The sequence below is a fragment of the Triticum aestivum genome, chromosome 2A (genome assembly GCF_018294505.1).
Source record: "Triticum aestivum cultivar Chinese Spring chromosome 2A, IWGSC CS RefSeq v2.1, whole genome shotgun sequence".
Taxonomy (NCBI): Eukaryota; Viridiplantae; Streptophyta; class Magnoliopsida; order Poales; family Poaceae; genus Triticum; species Triticum aestivum.
This window is the reverse complement of record NC_057797.1, coordinates 202,217,169-202,237,536: the sequence shown is the minus strand read 5'-3', so window position 1 is coordinate 202,237,536 and position 20,368 is coordinate 202,217,169. Positions and strand designations below refer to the sequence as shown.

At 43.2% G+C, this 20,368-nt stretch overlaps 2 protein-coding genes and 2 long non-coding RNA genes across 10 annotated transcripts; 3 read left to right on the top strand and 1 right to left on the bottom strand.

Annotated features, from left to right (window-relative positions):
* Nucleotides 1-230: 230 nt before the first annotated feature.
* LOC123185157 (uncharacterized) lies at nucleotides 231-1,975 on the top strand. The gene is made up of 2 exons (XM_044597137.1): nucleotides 231-1,064; nucleotides 1,170-1,975. Exons 1-2 carry the CDS (start codon nucleotides 274-276, stop codon nucleotides 1,819-1,821), a joined length of 1,443 nt encoding a protein of 480 aa, XP_044453072.1. The 5' UTR covers nucleotides 231-273; the 3' UTR covers nucleotides 1,822-1,975.
* A 1,517-nt stretch (nucleotides 1,976-3,492) lies between these two features.
* LOC123188351 (uncharacterized) lies at nucleotides 3,493-7,671 on the top strand. 2 transcript variants are annotated; one of them, XR_006494582.1, is made up of 4 exons: nucleotides 3,498-4,127; nucleotides 4,582-4,781; nucleotides 5,702-6,832; nucleotides 7,258-7,671. It is a non-coding gene; the product is annotated as an uncharacterized lncRNA (long non-coding RNA). The 2 variants fall into 2 exon arrangements; XR_006494581.1 differs by having other exon boundaries at nucleotides 3,493-4,127; nucleotides 4,582-6,832.
* Nucleotides 7,672-8,469: 798 nt separating this feature from the next.
* LOC123188350 (uncharacterized) lies at nucleotides 8,470-13,195 on the top strand. 5 transcript variants are annotated; one of them, XR_006494580.1, is made up of 5 exons: nucleotides 8,470-9,207; nucleotides 9,336-9,412; nucleotides 9,693-9,796; nucleotides 11,464-11,565; nucleotides 11,938-13,195. It is a non-coding gene; the product is annotated as an uncharacterized lncRNA (long non-coding RNA). The 5 variants fall into 5 exon arrangements; XR_006494577.1 differs by having other exon boundaries at nucleotides 8,476-9,082; XR_006494579.1 differs by lacking the exon at nucleotides 9,693-9,796 and having other exon boundaries at nucleotides 8,481-9,082; nucleotides 9,186-9,207.
* On the bottom strand, nucleotides 12,750-18,452 carry LOC123188349 (probable proteasome inhibitor). 2 transcript variants are annotated; one of them, XM_044600425.1, is made up of 9 exons: nucleotides 18,098-18,452; nucleotides 16,602-16,788; nucleotides 15,440-15,613; nucleotides 15,154-15,198; nucleotides 13,741-13,818; nucleotides 13,625-13,653; nucleotides 13,474-13,534; nucleotides 13,312-13,389; nucleotides 12,750-13,015 (listed from the first exon to the last, which is right to left on the bottom strand). In XM_044600425.1, exons 1-9 carry the CDS (start codon nucleotides 18,258-18,260, stop codon nucleotides 12,946-12,948), a joined length of 885 nt encoding a protein of 294 aa, XP_044456360.1. In that variant the 5' UTR covers nucleotides 18,261-18,452; the 3' UTR covers nucleotides 12,750-12,945. The 2 variants fall into 2 exon arrangements, with proteins under 2 accessions (XP_044456360.1, XP_044456361.1); XM_044600426.1 differs by lacking the exon at nucleotides 15,154-15,198.
* Between the last annotated feature and the right edge of the window lie 1,916 nt (nucleotides 18,453-20,368).

Genomic DNA, 20,368 nt, shown 5'->3' with positions numbered 1-20,368 from the left:
GGGTGGCTACGTCGAGGATGGTGAGGAGGGAGCCGAGCAAGGTCGGGGTGGCTCCCGGATTCACGCACGGATGGAGGCCAAAACCGGGTCGGGGGGCACGCACGGATTTGGCCACGAGACGGGTTCGTGCGTGATTCGAACTGGCCGTACGTGAAGAAAGCACCACGAATCGACTGGCATATAAGACTCGACCGACCACGCGAGTTCAGTATTCACGCCTCCGCCTCTGACCACGCAGCCACTAGCCCGACTCCAAAACCCTAATATCTCGACATGGATCTCCCCGACGAGCTCCTCGACCAAGTCCTCGGGCACGTCCCTCCGCGGCAGCTCGCCGCCTGCCGCTGCGTCTGCAAGAGCTGGCGGGCCGTCGTAGATGGCCGCGGGCTGCTGCGCGCCTACCTTGCGCCGCGCCCACTGCGTGGCATCTTCATCAATTTCTTCCACAAGCAGGGCCATAGCTTCTTCTCCCGCGACGCGCAGCCGCAGACGACCCCCCGCATTCCCATCAGCAGCAGCATGGTCCGCGTCCTCTACACATGCGGGGACGCGATGCATGCGTGCAACCCCGCGACGCGGCGGTGGGCGACGGTGCCTCCGCCGCCCGTACCCTTTTTCCGCAACCACACGTACCTCATGTTCGACCCAACGGTGTCGTTGCACTACGACGTGCTATGCTTCCCTAACGTGCCTGAGAGGCCGGCGCCGCCATATCAGTCTCCCAAGAGACATTGCAAGGCCAAGGAGGGATCATCATGGACGAGAGTGTACAGCTTCAGGGATTTTGAGAAATTGCCGCCGTCTTTGAAATCAGAATATCGGGATGAGGTGGCCACATTGGGCTCCGTGGAATGGCCACCGCACCTATACGCAGTGCAACTGTTCTCGTCAAGAACTGGCCAGTGGCAGGAGAGGCACTTCATTCGACAAGGCGACGTGGCAGTGACAGTGGCAGACGTGTGGTCGGACCCACATGCGCGGCATGGACCGAGGGCCCTTCGACGTAATGCTGTGTACTGGCGGGGAGCATTCTATCTCCATTGCTATGTTGACTTCATCGTGAGGTATCATCCTTGTTATCTAGTAAAAACTTGTTTACTCATGTCTTTAGCTTATGTGTTTCACTTAACTGCTGCTTACCGAATGCCTCTATCTCTAATATTATTTAGGCTGTCATTGCAAGATCGAAAGTATGCAGTGATCAAAACCCCAACATTCGATAATCTTTTGGGGGCACCGGTATCGCATAATGACACGCACCAGAAATCCAATGGGTATTTTGGAAAATCAAAGCAGAGGATCTACTACACCGCTGTCAACGGGTACCAAATTTCGGTATGGGTATTACAAGAGGCATCAGAGACATGTCAAACCATAGAGTGGGCGCTAAGGCATCAAAATGACCTCGAGCATGATTTTCAGCGACACTATAACGGACACCTTATAGGAGATAAGATTGGCAAGTCTTGGACATTGGATCCCTGTATGGAAGAATCAAGTGACAAAGGGGACAATGGATGGGACTCTAGTGATGACAGCGTCACTGATGCAGGAGAAGAAGGGATCAACGGTAATGAGGGTTATAAAAATTGCTACTATGGAATGGATTTTTTGGGCTATCACCCTGACAGGGAAATTGTTTTCCTGGGCAGCCATTATAGCGGGTTTGCTTACTACTTAGGTGCCTCCAAATTGCATTACTTGGGCTCACTTTATCCAAATAGCGGACTACGCCATCGATCTCTCGCCGCGCCTACCCTCGGGTCATTCATCTATACACCTTGCGTTGAGGATCTGCTTCCCGCTTACAACGACCCATGATGAAAATGTATTTTATTTAATCTGTTTGTGTGTCGGCAGATAGAAGCTAGGTGTTGTACATGGGAGGATCGATCGATATCCATGAGCAAAATACTATACATTGGATGAGAAGAATCTACTCTGTTTGGACACAATTTTTCGGTTTTTGTTTATAGCATAGTACATTGTTACAGTTACTTTCTGGTTTTCTTTTTTCCAAATGTTTTGCAATGCCTTGTGTTGTTACCTTCTACTCTTTTGGTTATAGCAGCAACTCTTTTGGTTATAGCAGCACCGGCTGGTGGAGCGCCAGATCAACGGCGAGCGCGCGAGCAAGGAGGCCGTGGCAACCACGGCTACGGCGAACCCTAACTTCGTCGCGAAGCAGCGTGCGATCTATGAGGCCATCTGCACTCAAGCCGCTGCTCGCCAGGAAGCGGCCACCACGGAGGCGCGGCTGAAGGTGATCGCGGACGAGAACAAGCCAGGTCGCCAGCTGCGCCTCCTACGCGCCGCCGCCGAACTATCAGGCAGCCTGATGGGACGACGACAGAGCGGGCACCATCATTTCTATCATGGATCTCACGTCCACCGACGACAGACAAGGCGCAGACTGCTCCGAGAATGAGTAGGGCACGGGAGGCGGCAGGGCGTTGTGTCCCATGTGGGTCAGTGTGTCTCCCCTGCTCTACTCTTTCTCGTCGAGACCGCAGCTTCACTTCATTGGTCTTATCGTCGGTGCTCATGAAGATGGCGGATGGAGGACGACAAGGACTTGGGCGCCGGACGCTACAGTATGATAGGTTTAGGGTCGGGTCGGAACGGTTCTTTTTTGTTTTAAATGTTCGAAATCTAATGAAAACCCGTTGTGTTTGCATGAATGTCGTCTGGTCTGTATAAAGTCCAATGTGTTTGCACGAATTTCGTCCGATTGGTTCATAAAGTAGTTGAAATATATGCATGTCACGTAGGATGGTCGCCTTCCGCATCCGTGTCTGCGGACTAGTCCCACCGCGTCCGCGGACGGATGCGGGAGGAAATATATGGGTCGACGTTGAAGATGCCCTTAGTTCTAGCTAAGCTATGGTGTGTTAGGTTATTTTTTGCGCTAATTCAACACTCTAGGGCGCCTTTGCGGGACCCCGCTCTGCATCCCTATTGCTGCTCTCTCTCTCTCTTTCTCTCTCTCTCTTGCATGCATGCAGGACGCCGCTATGCACCCTATTGCTCTCTCTCCCCCTCACTCTCTCCCTCCCTCTCTTCCTCTAACTAGCAGCATCCCAATGTTAACAATTTAAGTACGTGGACATGAAAAATACAATTCTTGCAAATAAAATAGGGGAGATGATAGCGATCAGCCGGCGGATAAACAGTTAAAACATCGGACTTCCTCGAGCAAACGACGCTTGTCCTCACAAGTCCCATCAAAACCGCTTGTCCTTTTCAATCCTATCTCCTCGTTGCACATCCACAAGTCGTATCCCTTTCCTTTCTAGTACCATCGGCATCACTCCTTCCTCACATCACCCGGCCTCATCTGAACTGCCGAACTAGTTGCCCTGGTTGTACGGGAGCAGGCTGCGGCGCATCCATGTTGCAAATCGTGGCTACAAAGATCGCGGCTGCAAGGGATTTCAAAAGGTATTGTAGCAGGGCGAGGTTCTAACACTGAACCGTCAGCGCGCACTCGCCTCAAATTAAAAGCATTAACGTGTGCGGTAAGGGCGACTAACCGCGCAGTCCACGTGTCCCTGTTACTGTATTGACGAGAGAGAGTTACGGCAGATAACACCTTCCCGGGTTAAAGGCAGCGATGGACCCTTTCCTTCCCTTCGAAGCAAGACAAATATCCCAGATTCACGCGCACCGCCCCATCCTCTCTCCCCTTCTTTCCTCTCGGCTCGTCGTTTCGGTGTCGGCGGCTCTCGTCGATGAGCACGGCGGCGGCGCTTTGAGAGCCACGTGGGAGACATCGAGGCGGAGGAAGACGGGTGGGAGGTTGGATCCGGTCATGGTGGCGTCGGAGCTTGGTGGACAAGCGGTGGCGTGTTGCTGGGTTGGCCGGTCGGTGTCGCGCGGATCCGATTCGAATAGGTTGTTGGCGACGTGCTGTGGGAGCAGGACAATGGGATTTGCTCCGGACGGTCCTTGGGACGCTTGTGCGGCAGAATAGCGGCTGCAGCGGCACGGCCGCGGGGAGCTGCGTCGACACAAACTACGGTGGCCTCCTCTGCATCCTCCCTCCCCGAGCGCGTCCAGTTTTATCCGCTCCCTTCCCATCTAGGCCCTCTTCCCTGCGAGGTAGTCCTCTCTCGCCGAGTTTTAAGGTGAGTTGTACGGTAGCTCAACCCCCCATTCTTATGATCTTGCTAATTTAGACATGGAGTAAGATGGTGCGACACATGTATGGATGCACAGACAACATCCCCTCTTCTATCTATTGTTTCAGGATGCATATATGTGTACTTGCTGAAAGAACTATGCATGCTTTCTTCTTAAAAAGTTCAGACCTGACCAACAAGGACAATATCCATCAACTAAATAGGCAGTACAGAGATAATCCAGTAAAAACATATGAGTATTCGGTTCTCCATCCCTTGATATCCCCTTGTCATGCATGCTTTGAGTCGAGTGATGTGAATTTTGGATCTGCAAGCTGGCCCTATTCAATTTATGTAAAAAGGAGTTTTTATGTTTTGCGATTATATTCTGTTGAACTCTTGCCTTGCATCATGTTTGTGCTAACTGAATATTTTTTTGTTGATATTATGTGGAATAAAGATGATGGCATGTCTTTAGTCTCATGACGAAAATAAAATGAAGGGGGGAAAACTGTTTGGAGGAGGGAATGCAATGGTTGACAATAGGCGAACTGGAGGATCGAGCAGTGTGGAGAGTTAGGACAACGCTGCAGCATTGGTCTACCTGCCATCGCTGTTGTGTTCTGATGCAGAGGAGGTCATGCAGCTGGTATAGAATGGGTATAATATCTCCATTTTTCTCTATATATTTCTTGATGGTTAATTTGTTGATTGGTATTATTTCGGTTGTGCATGATTAGTTTCTCCACAAGTGCACTTTCTAGAATGACCGCACACAACTACTCTGATAAATCATTGTTTTCACTGTACTCTTTTTCATATGCATATTCTTGACAACAAGATGACATTGTGATATCAACTAATCTCGAATTTCTGCTTCATACAATTGCTCCTGAACATGACCAACAGTGAAAGGACAACCTCTGTGTGATTGAATAGTTAACTTGGCTTTTAAAATGCAAACAAAATTTTGTAGGGCTAATTTTAACTCTCAGATAAAAGGGAGGTTCCACACGTTCCAGTCCCCATCCTCGTATCATTGATTCCCCTTGACCGTGAGAGGGAAAGGGTTGTTTAAATAAGAACTACTTTTCAGTTTCCATGTTTTGTTCTATTGGTCCCCTTTTTTATTTTCAGTTGTGGAGATTTTAATTATAGATCTAAGGATTCAGGTTTGTTCCCAGCCTTTTGCTTGTAGTTTCTGTTGAACTATCACTACTCTTATTGTTTCAGTAACATGATTACATAGTAATCCAATTTATTCTTATTTTCAACTCGCCATAGGAATCAAAGTGGTAGTAGCAGTTTCTGTTGAACAATTACTATTATTTTATTGTGTCATATACCTAAATTTATTCTTAGAGAAAACTTGGCATGCAAACTGCATGTGCTTATGTACTGTTTCAGTAACATGATTACATAGTAATCCAATTAATATGTAAGAGCCAATAGGAAGCATGACACTGTAGCTCTGTACTACTATTTCAGTTACATGATTCTATATAGCTAAAAAATTGTTACGCAAATCTATAATTGTTGCTGGAGAATGTAGCTTGCACTGAGTTTCTATAAAACTGCAGTACAAGCTAAAGGTCTGCGATCTCTGCATCACAATCTGCACTGACAGAAGATGGAAGGAACAAAGGTACAAATTCAAGTATGTATCTGCCAAACTTGATAGGTTTAACTCTAGGAATTTCATTACTATTGCCATGGTGTACTATTCTTTAAAGAATTTGTAGGATGTAGAAAATATGACTCGATGAGGGATCCGTTGGTTTAAAAAGACGTGGTATGGATAAGTTTCCTCTTTTCATGTTCACTAGCCCCTTCTTATTTATAGTTCTGTATCATTTTTATATTTGGATGCTTTATTCAAATGAAGATGAGGTGGATAGACATGTACCTTTCTATGAAAGATATGGCAATCAGAATGTTGTAGTTCTAAAAACATCTTATTGATATGTTCCTTCTATAATTTTGATCGTAGTTATTGTTAAGTAAGTGTGTGTTTCATATAGCCTAGCATCTGCAATTTCCTGCCATGAAATGAATTTGTATGGCATTTGTTAGTGCACTATCATGGTTGCTCTATGCTAGGCAGCAACAAGAACTCGTCCATGCTAAGGCAGCTCCATGCTTTGTAACCAATCATACATTTATATTGGCTTGCTAACCTTCATGGTCTGCTATCTTGTAATTTTAGGGACAACTTTCTAAGGTGTGAGCCAACTATATTTTCTTCCTAAGTGTTCATATATTTTATCAAACCATATGTATTTATTTTCTCTCCATATTTTAATCCTATATAAAAGTACATCCGTTCATTATTCGTTTTCTATTACCTATGATAGTTGCAACTAAAAAGAAATAAAAATTGTCAAGAGGATGTTGTAGTTCAACTATTCAAACTTTATGTTGCGGTTCTATGATTATATCCGAGTCTTTTGCTTTCTGTCAAACTACACTGCAAATTAATGTCTGGACAAGTGAATCTCCGAAGAATATTCAATTTTATTTTAGTTAGGAGGCCCTGCAGTTTGCGGGTTACACAATGCTACTTTATCGACAGTCTTACTAGAAGCATTTTATTTCCTCCTAATAGGAACATTTCGACTTTATCAATATCAAATTCTACGTTGACTGTGGTTCTCTCTTCTACTGCCACAGCCCTCGACGGCATCATTTGCTGTACATGTTTGATTACATAGGTATGATCTTTCTCATGGTTCACCCTCGAAAGCTTTTATACCTGGCCATTGGTATGCATTTCATCACTTTGTTATGGAGGGAATTCTCTCGCTGATCTTTTCTGTTTGGCTATTCTGCTTGAACTTGTATAACTCATATGGTTACATATACTGGTTTAGTGGTAGATCGTTAGGTACTATCATGCAGAACATCTTCCCAATGCAAATATGTATACTCTCACATGATAATTTGTCCTAATGTTTACACTCACATGATGGTCATATTCTTCCTTTATTGAATATAAGCATTCTCTTCTTTGAAAATGGTACTATTGCTTTTTTGCCGCGCGGGGGCGGGGGGGGGGGGGGGGGGTATCTATTGCTGTTTGTGGATAGTTGTGGCCATTTATGATTGCACTCACAGGTCAATGATCTACTATGTCCAGGCAAAAGAAGAGAAACTGACAGATAGGTTAAGGGACCAAATGAAACAATCTCAATTTGACAACATCACGCCACGAACTAGGGGAAGGAGGGGTGGGATTGGACTTGGAGGGTTATACGCTTATGAAATGGAGGACGTGGTGGAGAGCAAGCAAAGGTGGCAGTCGTCGATGCCGTTGTCACCGGCAAGTCCATCAGTGTGGCCTTCATGTTTACGTGCTAGCAAGTGTGGGTAAAGATTGAGAAGATTTGAGCCCTCTGACAGTTTGGCTTTGTGATTTGTAGTTCTTAAACTCAATTACAGAATCAAAATTTTAGGCCTACATTTAATAAATCCGGGTGTTGTAAAGTCCAGATTCAAAATTAAGTCCATTGATTTGAGAAAAAAATACAGAGAAGAAAGTGAAAGGGGCGCAGCCCACCTGGCACCGCTCAGCTCCCTCTCATGCGGCGCCACCAGATGGCGCCCCAACCACTAGTCACTTTCAAGCGAGGCATGACTCTGCAACAGCGGGAGCGATGGCGTTGCTGCATAGCACACGCAATGGCGGCGATGTTTCTGCACATCATTTCAACTGCAAATTTTTCCGCAAAAGAAATGAAGCTAGAATTTCTTTTATTGCAACACAACCTATGTTGCAAAAAAATCTCACAACACAACCTATATTGCAAAAATATACTCCCTTCGTAAACTAATATAAAAGCGTTTAGATTACTACTCTATAATAATCTAAACATTCTTATATTAGTTTACAGAAGGAGTATTCTATAACACGACCTCTATTGTAAATATTTCTATAACAAGATATTTGTTGCAAAGTAAAAGCATTTGGCCACTAGATTGTGTCATGCCTGACGGCTCACAAGGCGGCGTATCTTTAAAAAAAATGTCGACATGTAACAGTCCCCGTAAAATAGAGCATAAACGGTTATGAAATACTCCCTCCATCCCATAATTTAAGACGTTTTTGCAAACTATTGTAGAGGCAGCATAGTAATAAAATGCTTACAAGTTGAATATATATACTCCCTCTGTAAACTAATATAAGAGTGTTTAGATCACTAAAATAGTAATCTAGATGCTCTTATATTAGTTTACGGAGGGAGTACATGACAAGAAGATTTGGAGGATCGCTTGGAGCGCCCGTAGATAAAAACATTGCAGATGTTGGGACTCCACCAATAGTTTAGGTGAAAAGAAAAAACAATACTCCCTCCGTCCCGAAAAACATGTCGCAGTGACATTTTTACAAAAACCCCCTCTGCGAATTCCCGACACAACCCGCGGTCCCTGGTCGTCTCCCTCGCAGCCTCACTCGTCTCCCCTGTGCGTCGGAGCCCTCCCTCTCGGCTCCCCCCGCGCTGGAGCTCCCCTGCTCGGCTCCCCTGCGCGTCGCCGGAGCTGCCTCGCCCCACACCTCCACCGCGTTGCTTCCCTCTCCTTGTTCCCTTGCTCGTTCCCCATGGTGAACCACGGGAAGGAGAAGGCTCGATTTTTTTTCTCGATCTGCTCTCCGACGGCGGCGGCCGGCCTTCCCCGAGCTTGGCCAGCAGGAGCTGTCCCTTCCCGTTGTCGATCTGCTCTCCGCGACGCCTCCTGCCTTCCCGGACCATCCCCTCTCACTCAGCCGCGACTCCCTCCCTGGAGCAGCCGTTCCCGCCCAACCCAAAGCCGCCGGTCGGAGCTACGCCGCAGCACGCTCCCTCCCCCCTCTTCTTGGGGACCGGATTGTGGCCGAGGAGGAGCTTGTCCTTGTCGCCCAGCAGCTCCCGCTCCAACGGGCTCGTCCACAAGTCCGGCAGCACCAGCCGCTCTTCCCTCTTCCGGTCCGCCCTCCTCCCTCCCCTCCCCTCCCGTGGCATGCTCTATTCTGTTATCTTCCTTCCTTCTTTGTCCTGATGATTTTTACTGACGGAGTTGTACACATAGGCGACCCAAATCCAACATTTTAGTAAGATTTGTACTGTCTCAAAATTCATCCATGAACTCTGACTCTGAGATTAGTACTGTCTCAAAGTTCAATAAGATTTGCTCATTGTTGCGCAGTACTGAATCATGGATTATATTGTGGCTCTGCAGGTCTAGCCCATCGATGACGACGGCTCCTCCTCATGCTCATCGGACTCGTGCACAAGTGCTCTGCAAGTCTGCATTGGGTAAAGTCTGAATTTTTCATTTTTACTACCGTCAAAATTCAGTTGTCAAAGAAAGTGCCATCAACATGTCAATGGCCATGCTAGACAGAGTTCTTATTCATGTCTAGGCAGAGTTCTTATTTATGACAAAACTGGATGTCTAAATTTTGTTGTTGACAGAGTTCAATGTACTCTGTCAATAGAATCAAAACTGATTTATTACCTTCCCATATGAACTTTACTGAAAAAATCAGTCACCATTCTGAATTTTGACAGTACTCTACAAACTGCTTCTGGGCAGGAAGCAGATACAGTTTTTCTTGGTGGGCGTGGTTTTGGAACAGCCATGTCTTCTCTAATTTTGACAGTGCTTGAGTTTAGAGTATGGTTATACTTTTGCTTAGGGTAAGTTAACACGTCTCTTTCTACAATTTTTAAATGCTTCTTGTCAGGAAGGGAATTATGTTTGTAAGGATAGTGTATTTTGCAAAGGCTTTTGTACTTGCTGTTTTGCTTGACTCCATCAATCCTCAAAGATTTCTTGTTTCTTTGGAGTTTCAGATACTAGATGTCTGTCTTGTTAGTGCATGCAGTTTTAGATAATAGATGAACTGAGAGAGAGAGAGCATAGGTGATCTTTAATAATAACAGTAAAAAAGGAAAATCTATCTTCTGCAATGTGTGTAAGCTGGTTATTGCCGGCCGGTGATATTTGTTGAAGAATAGAACGTGAGAGGTCATTCCCAACATGGGTCGATATCAAGGAGGGGCTATCTCCATCTATCTGTGGAGCTGGATACAGATGGGAGATGGCAAAATCGTTTTGGTTAGGCGTCAAGTCAACATCGGTAATGTCGTTGGATGAATGCAGAGCAGAACAGTGTAGACGTGCACGCACATATTCAGTTAAACTTGGACATGACTGCAGCCCATTTAAACTTGGACTACAGATATTGGATGGATCCATTTAAATTGATAGAAAACTGAATATTCACTGTAGTCTCAGTTAACTGAATTTTCTGAAGCCATTTTCCTGCTCACAAGTTGACAGAAAACTGTTTGAAACAAATTTTGACAGTAGCAATAACCTATCTTTGGAGTAAGTCATTTTATTTAGTAAAGTATAGAAAGTATTATTTCTTGCAAATTATTGTGTGACTATTCTGGAGATGGTCTTTAAGTGTTCCTATCTAGACTTCTTATTTTAGGCTTTAAGCTGATCCATTCCATGAGATATGCTAGATTTTAGCATCTGTATTGATGAACCTTTGATGAAACTAAGAAAAACTGGAAGTGTCCTTGATAGCATGAAATGGACCTCTTAACTAAATAAAACCAATTATTGACACGGAGTATTTAGGACAATCCATGAGGTTTTCTTAGATGCAAAAAAGTTCTGTTTGTTGTGTGCATCACAAATTTAGTTTTAGTTCCAGTGAAGTTTCCTGTCCTTTAGGTTTATTCTTATCAGAAACAAATTCAACTAACCAAATTAGCTGTTGCCTATCATTTTGGTATTGCCTAGGTGACTGGGTATATAATGGAAATAAACTGAAAAAGAAGAAAAAAATGCATTCTTCTTATAAATGAGTGTAGCTGCAAATGTTAGACATACTCCGCCAAGTACAGTAGTGTGCATATCTTTGAAACATATTGGAAAATATGCAGAGTAGCTGTTGATGTTGATCTCCAGCATGTATGCAGAGTAGTTGTTTACTGAATTTTAGGAGTAAACTGACTGAAGAAAATTTTAGAATGACTGAATTTTCAGCCAAGTTTGTTTCTGAACAGTACTGACATGGAGCGGTGTAGTGGCCATGTATAGTAGTGTAGTGGCCCTGCAGTGACCAAAATTTTCAGATTATTCTGATTAATTCAAATTAATCCAAATAAGTTCCAACAAGGAGTTTATATACAAGGATTAGACAAGGCATACAACATGCATTTGTGTAACCAACATGCATGCATTTGAATTTGAATGATTCAAATAACTGAATTTATATGTACTCCACTTTATACCCAAGCTTTCATTAAGTAATTTATGTTTGTTTATTTTTGTTTTTTCTCCGCAGGAAATACTTTGGCATGGAGTACATTGTGGCTCTGAAATCATTTCTGAAGCAGTGAGATCTGAAGTTTATGCTAGAATTGAAGTGTTTGTTTCCTAACTATAGGTATGCTCATCCAGAGAAGTGTTTTCAGAAACTTGTCCATATTCTCCTTTTTCAGTTAGTTTTTCCCACAATTTGGGAAGGAGCAACAGTCAGCAGTCTTAACGTTTTAATATGTCTGAAACAATTACTCCCAAAGGAAACAAACACTTCAATTTATCATCATTTTGGAAAGAACCATGGTAAATGTTTGATCATGCTTTTTTCCGTTAGTTTTTCCCACATTTTGGAAAGAACCATGCACAAAGGAAACAAACACTTCATTTGATCATCATTGGAGTATTTGCAAACAAGGCAATTGCTTAAATTTACTCGAGGCCTTGCTATTAATTGAAAGCTTTTAGTTAACAGTAAATCAATTTCACAAATTGTCAGGTAGCAGTACTCTGATGGAGTACCTTCTTCAGAGTGCAAATAGCACCAGCAGCAGCAGTCACGGCGGGAGTCAACAGCAACAACAGCAACACGGCACGGATCAGCAACAGAAGCACAGGCAGAGCAGTAGCATCAACACGGGAAGAGGAGCAGCAGCAGCACGGGTTAGCTCCACCGGTGGCAGGGGAGAAACAGAGGAGAAACAAGATGCAGCAGCACGGGCTAGCACCACCGGCGGGCACGCAGGCAGAGAAGGAGCACCACGGCGACACGTGGGAGACCACGGAGGACGCGCGCGAGCTCCTGTCCACCGGATCGTGGAGGCCGGCTCCGACGATGCCCGTAGGTGGGTCGCGGTGGCGCACGGGAGGCAGCTCAAGGTGGACTGCAGGAGCACGAGGAGGACTCGCGGGAGCTCGAGGACGATGAGAGGGAGCTCCTGCTCCACCGGATCGTGGTTGAAATTCCAGCGACGCTCGCAGGTAATCGCTGCGGGATGGGATCGCGGCGGTGGCGGAGTAAGTACTTGGCGACGCGGCGGTGGCGGAGTAAGTACTTGGCGACGGCAGCTGCGTTGAAGGTACGTGGCGACGGAGGCGGAACACTTCCTGGTGGGCTGCAAATCGCGCAGCTTGGCGGCGCCGCCGCCCCCTGCAGACGCACGGGCGACGGCGGAGGAAGAAGACGGGGTGGAAGGGCTTGTTTGTGATTGTTTTGAAACTACGAGGGCTTTTTTTATAAAACTGGCAATGAACTACACCTGCGACGTGTTTTTCAGGACGGAGGGAGTACATAGGTAAGAAGCACAGAGGGATACGAAGACAGGTCTATATACAATTGTACAGTCAACCGTCACAAAGCACTGTCTAGAAGGTGAATACAAAAGTTTTACATTCATGTTCCCAACTACTCAAGCAGGGTCTACTGAAACAAAGTTCATGAGCGCACAGCAACAAAGCAAAGTCATTCAGCGCAGGGTGCAGGTGCAGGTGGGCATGAAGCCGAGTCTCAGAAGTCTGGGCCTTGCTGGAAGAACTCGAGGTCTGGGTGAGTGCTTCCACCTGGATGCCTCGGACGCCTGCGTGAACAGCAAATGAGGAGGTTGGCATCAGCTGTTCATCAAGTAGAAATAATCACCTTCAATTATACTACTATGACTTCCATGACGTATTGACATATGTATTATACTGAATGTTGCACTGGATGCAAGTTAGCACGACAAAAAATGAACTATAAGAATGGTTTGTTTCTTCCTTGAGATAGAAGACCTTTCTAAAGCGTTATAAATAAAGTACAATAATAGGCCATCTTGAGCCTTGCCAGTTGCCAAGCATAAAGTGGGTCTATCAAACATGTTAAGAATAACCAACTTACCTCACAAAGCGAGATGGTTCAAATCCTGGAACATCTGGCGGGCCGATTGGATCGTAACGGCCGCCAGGTGGAACACTCCTGTTATGAAATATTGATTCCGTTTACGACAGCAGCAGAGATGACAAAACAAATACTTCAATTAAATAGGAGAACTGAACATACCCAGGACCACCAAAAGGAGCGGGAAAAGGATTTGAAGGAAAGAAGCGTGGATCATTTGGGCCTGTAGTAATCAAATAGGTTGTAAGTTAGAGACAGTACAGAGGTACAAATGTAAAGAGATTCAATAGGTATTCAGTTGACAACATATTACCAACGTGCATACTACCACCCGGCCCACCACTGCGAACAATAAGACACATGGTTAATTATGTGTGGAAGTACTGATCTGTCGATGTTTTTACACGTACATGATGGTAGGAGACAGGCCTGTGAGGGTAGAAGCCTGCACCAGGAGCACGGAAGGTGTCATCATGACCAAACGGAGCTACTGGAGGATATATCAGGCTGTACCACAATACATAAAAGGAAATATTAGCCCCGTTATCAATATCCTATAACCGATTCACTAATAGCCTATTTATCCTACAAGAGCGCTAGGGAGTGCAAATTTTGGTAAAACCAAACATAAGTTCACATGAACTCCTTCACTAGTTTGTGCACTTGTAAATTCAGAAAAATTCTCAGGAAATTCATAGTACTATAAAATGGTAATTCAGGCACATGTTTCAAAAAAAATCATATGCATGATGTAGCAAAATGACAGGAGTATAAGTTATACAACAAAAAGACGTTATGAGTTTTGCTTCGGTACTCCCCCCCTTCTAATCTGCATCGAAATCCGTAAACTTTCCTTGGGGGGTGAAACGAAGCAAAATTCTCTTATATTTTTTTTATGTATAAAGAACAAATATGATCATAATTTCTATTGAGATTTTGTATATATGCCTAAACTAAAATTTTGTAGTCCATAATGTTTTTGAGAAATTCGAGAATGTCGGAATCTATAAACTCACAAGGGGGTACATATGGACATGAGTTCACTGTCATCTTAATCAAATTTTTGGGAGAATATATATGTGTGTGTATATATATATATATATATATATATATATATATATTCATTCTTGTACTTTATCAACGTGATTCATAAATGAGTGTAAAGATACATTATATATTATATATGCCACAAATGCTATCAGTAACATATGTTATATCCAAAGTAACATCAGTAATGACTCCACGGATATTCTTTTGTTTACTTCCAACATACATCAAGAGAATTTGCATTAATCAAGACAGTATAGATTAACCATATCAATAGGCTGTAGTACTAAAATTATGAAGTTGTACTAAAATTAGATGGCAATAGAATATGTGCAAGGACGTGCATGCTCATCAAAATTGAACAAGGCCAGATGATATCAAGACCGAAGGTATGGACCAAGACATTCAGCTTGTGATTGAGGCGGTGTAGGCTTGAAAGAAGGCAGCAAAAAACTAGAAAAGACTAACTAGTGGCTAAGCCTTAGCGCACTGTGTCTTCTCTTTTCTGTCATGATATCCTACTATTTCTAGAAACCCAAATACATTTAGATTCTAATTATATTGGACAGGACACAATAAAAATAACGACAGAGTACAAAAAAAGTAATAAAGGAGTGACACACAAAAGAAGAAGAGGAAATGTAGGGTTCTAGAAATTGGGTTTTCTGTTGTAGCTGGATACCCAGCAGGTTCTCATCTAATTCCCTAGAACCCTACATACACAAAAAAAGTATTTCAAAGCTTTTCTGTTGTAGCTGGATACTGGACCAAGATATCCTATGATGGTTCTCATACCCAGCAGGTTCAGTAGTCCTTGTATCCCGCAGAACATTTTCAGAACTGGAAGGAGAAGTGCCACATGTTAGAGAATTACTAGCAAATGGAGTCAGCTACAACAGAAAAGCTTTGAAAGTAAAATTCTAGGCAAAGGAGGAAAACCATCAGAACATAACCAAAAAAGCCCAAATTTCCGAAACAATGATATTGTTTCATTCGTACAAAGCAAAAAAATGCAACATGGAAGTATTTACAGAGGGCGATATACTAGATTTTCTGTTCGCAAGAAGATAAACAGAACTACCTGTTTATTGATGAACTGCTCTCAACATCAGGCTTCTGGGCAGCAGCAGCAGCAGCAGCCTTACCATCCAATTCAACTAATAAGCTTGAGTTAAGGGTGTTAATGAAGCCCGGAAAATTCTTGTACATATCCTTATAATTCTTCGGCTGTTCTTCAGAGAAGAAATCCTTCACACTATATACGAGGAACCAGAGTCAAAAACTCACGACTATAAACTGGAAGATCCACATTTGAGCAGAACTATTCAACAGAAGGCCAGCCAACAGAGCAGCCACCCAAAATATTTTACATAATGATAAACTAAAACACGAAAGAATTGTCCTGTTGGCTGTACTGGGTCTTGCTTAACAAAGAAATTAGAAATGGATGCAATATTACTTACTGCACCTTGTATCAAACCGTGGATACATATCCATAGCTTGTGCAGAAAATCATACTCAATTGAACAAAATACATTTCTACACTAAGGTATTTATAGCACACTAACATGTTAGCAGAAATCATAAACGGACCCTGCAAGTCCAGCTCGTCCTTACTTGTTACATCATTTATACTGTTCAGTTTATAGCAACATCATTTCTATAATGCTAGTTAATACAAGTGAAGCTACTTAACAAAAGAATGTGTTTCGTACTGACTACCACTGTTCATGTGCATACAACAAAGCACAAAAAACCATCGGAGTAATCTTACATATAAAAAAATCTCCACACGCGTAAAAAAAGAACATGGAAACAGGCGTTGAGTTAAAATGGCATGGCTTACAATTCATGTTATTATTTTACCAAATATTTTAGTTAGTCCAGGTGGAAAGGATGGTGACAGAGTAAATGGGCCATCACCACAAACTGAAATACGTATAGTAGCAAAGCAAATTTACAATTTAGCCCCACTTAGTAACCAAATAGTGGGAAGGTGAACAAATCATCACTACCAACTGAAATATTAATTGGAGTGAAGATTAGCACATAACATACATGTCTTAGATCACGAATCATATTTCATGAAGCAAGTAACATGTGTTCCAGTAAGTTATTACATTGCTCTGGCATAGTCTAATGCTGCTAGTGTCCATTGTGTTCTAGTAATGTTATAACAATAAGCAAATCACATGGAACCTAAGAATGTCTAAATAATAATAACAAGTAAGACTGGAACATACTTTATCTGGACATTGCAGGGTTCCTTGTGTTGTGCCTCAAGATCCAGCGCATCAATAGCAAGGAAGTCATCAATCACTAGACATTTCACTAAAATGCGCTTCTTCTTGCCCCCCTCCTCCTTGGAGTACAGAAAGGCATAGCAATTGTCCATAGTGTTCCACCCATCAATTCCCACCTCCTCGTCAACTAGAATTAAGCAAAATAAAAACATTAGTTATATAATGAAAGGCTGGCAATTACAATACAAGTCAGAACTCTGCAGTCTGCACAGGAGTCACTTTCCTCTTTCACCTCACAACAAAATCTAACTAAATTCCCATGAGTGAACCAATTACAGACTTTAATCTCCCACTGGAACTTACACTTGGTATATTCCAGCCAGAATGACTGGTAAATTAGTTCCACAATACAAGCAGGAATAAGAAGCCACGTGTTGCATTCTTTTAATGACTGGAATATTCCAGCTCCCCACGACTGGCAACAACTATTTAGCTTAAAGCTAAGTTTCCAAATTTAGATGTCTATTCCTGCCTATTAAGATAAGTTTGACTAGAAAACAATCCTAATTTTATCTCTCCTACTTAAAAAAATACTTATCTCTGTCTTACGTCATCTTTTCGTCCAACTCCCCTCACCTCACCCTACCTACCTCTCTCCCCATTCCACCTCGGTTTTATTGATTTTTTTTCCCACCGGTTTTCCTTGAATACCGACTCAACTTCACCGTGCCTTATTGGCTTACCAGATAAAATCATGTTTCTTTGGTAAGTCAATAATGTTAAGTTGGCCAGCCTATCAAGCATGGAGTCTTCTCCCTTAATTAGAGTCCTAATGATTAAGCAACTTTGCTAGAAAAGACGAATATTGCTGTTTACTTTTATCTACTTTTCAGTAATTAGGGTTATGTCCGTTTAGAGATCTTATTAGAGTTTGAATAGATTAACCGGCTTGTAGGTCAAGTCTTGTCTACAATATAAAGGGGCCGACCCCTCTCACTAAAGCAGATAAGAATATTGTGTTTACAAGGTTCAGTCACACATGCAAATACTAACTCTGAAATAGGAATTTCACTCAACTGGATGGATTGAACTGCTAACTTTAGATCAGAACATATAAACGCAAACAACAGTACAAGAAGCGGTAAGCTGATTCAGAATTCCAAAGTGTTATATTACTACCAGAGAAGATCAAACCATAGACCATAGATCTAGGGAAGGGACTGAAAGGATCCGAGTGAATTTACAGAAACAATTAAGCTGTTAACATTTTGATTGACTCAGGGACAAATTTCCCAAGTCAGCCAATTACGCCTGAAGCAGCACAAACTGCTACTGGTTCAGGACCTTGCACCATTAACACCTGAATATAAACGAATTATAGTTCTACATCCATCCACCCGGGAACTCAACCCTAACAAGTAGGCGATAGTACGGTCACACTTAAATCATATAAGTAACCCTAGGGGCTAGGGCTAAGGGCGTAAAGCGGAACGCACCTGCGGGAAGGGGGTCGGTGAGCGCGGCAGGGCCGACGGCGCAGAGCGAGTACCCCGCGGCGAGGAACGCGGCGTTTGCGGCGAACGCCACGCTGTCGTGGGCGCCGCGGAAGACGGGGCGCGCGGCCTTCACGACCGCCATCGCGGCCGCGTCTGTCACCATCGTAACGCTGTGGGCGTCGGTCGCGCGCGGCGAGGGGTGAGAGGCGGTAGCGGAGGCGTCGTCGGTCAGCGCACTCGGTCGGGGAAGCGGCGAGGCGGTGGTCGCGGGGTTTCGGGGTTTCTGGAGAACTTATTTATGGACGAACTGCTCTCAGCGTCAGGCTTCTTGGGCAGCAAACTGGGCAAAACGGAAAGCACGAGAAGCCGAGGAACGGAGGCGGAGACATGGATCGGGGGCCACAGCACGGACGGCTGGGCCACAAGCCGAGGGTTAGAGTAGTTGGGCCATGGATTTGGGAGCTTCCTATTGCGCGCCTTCAGCGCCGCGCAAGGGAACGGGCGCCCGCAGCAGCCGCTGGATGGGCCGGCCCACGACCGCGCAAGGCGCAACGCGAAACGCGAAAAAAAGACCGCCAAAAATACCACGCCACTGGGATTCGTACTCGCGACCTCGAGCTTCGATACGTAAGACTACTTAGGCTGGCGCCACAGTGTGAGTAAGGCTGGTCACAGTGGAAGTAACTTAGCAAGTAACGTAATACTCTCTCCGTTTCTAAGTATTTGTCTTTCTAGACATTTCATATGGACTACCACATACGGATGTATGTAGACATATTTTAGAGTGTAGATTTACTTATTTTGTTCCGTATGTAGTCACTTGTTGAAATATCTAGAAAGACAAATATTTAGAAACGGAGGGAGTACATCCCAAGAAAAATTTGCTTATGTGGCATGTACTTAATGAGGAGAGAGGTGTTTGGAGTAACATAATGTGTTACCGTAAAATAACGCATCTCAAGACAAAATGAGTCTACATCTTAATAAATGATGTCTTGCATGATACCACATACTCCCTTCGTTCTTTGATATAAGGAGTATAGATTTTTGGGAAAAAAATCTAAAATATAAGGTGTCTTGCGTTGCACCACTCATTTGGATATTTTTTTTAGAGATTTGATTACATTTACTTACATTAGGCAAGCTTCTCTATTTTCTCATGTCAATTAGTCAGGTGTAACCTCACCCAAAACTTGTGAAATTTTCACTCCACGTGTGTTCTTTAATTTCCGTGCCAAAAACTATATACCCTATATTTAGGAACAGAGGGAGTATATGTTACTCTCCACTATGAAGATAGTAATATAGACTAGTAACATATGCATGTTACTAGTCTAAGTTACTCCCCACTATGACTAGCATAACATCACTAGTAACATCACGCTTTTTAAGATAATTTTGCTTATGTGGCACATATTCAATGATGAGAGAGGTGATGGTGGTAACTTAGCTAGTTACTGTAACATCACACATACCAACACAATATGAGTTTATAGGCTAATAAATGAACCATAACATTACAACACACATATGTTACTATCCACTATGGAGGTACTAATATAGTCTAGTAAAATGTGATGTTACTAGTCTAAGTTACTCACCATTGTGACTCGTCTTACAATGAGAGTAATATAGGTAGTAACATCACACATATCTAGATAAAATAGATGATGTGGCAAGCAATAAATGAAGAAAGAGAGGCATGTAGTAACGTAGCTAGTTACTACTAGTATGAGTAACATCACACATATCAATGCAAGATGAGTCTATAGCATAATAAATGAAGTATTGCATGTTATCACACATATGTTACTACCCAGAACATGGGCATGTTACTACTTTATGTTACTGCCCATTGTGGCTAGTCTAAAGGCTAACCACTGAAACAACTTAATGCTTGTGAACATTGACAGCGTGAAGTCTTTAAAGCATAGTAACTAGACGCGCAATTTATTGCGCATCACACTATAGTGTTTATATTTTCTAAATATTGGAAACATGTTCACATATTACCAATAAAGTTCATGAGCATGCAAAAAAAAAGGTTCACCAAAATCGAAAAAGTTTGTCGAATTTGAAAAAAAATCATCAATTTGAAAAAGTTCATCTAATTTGGAAAAGGTTCATTGATTTTTTTTAAAGTTCATTGATTTGAAAAAGGTTCATCAATTTTGAGAAAAGGTTCAAAAAATTGTAAAAGGCTCATCAAATTTGAAAATAAGTTCCTAAATTTTGAAAAAGGTCATCAATTTGAAAAAAAATCATGAGTTT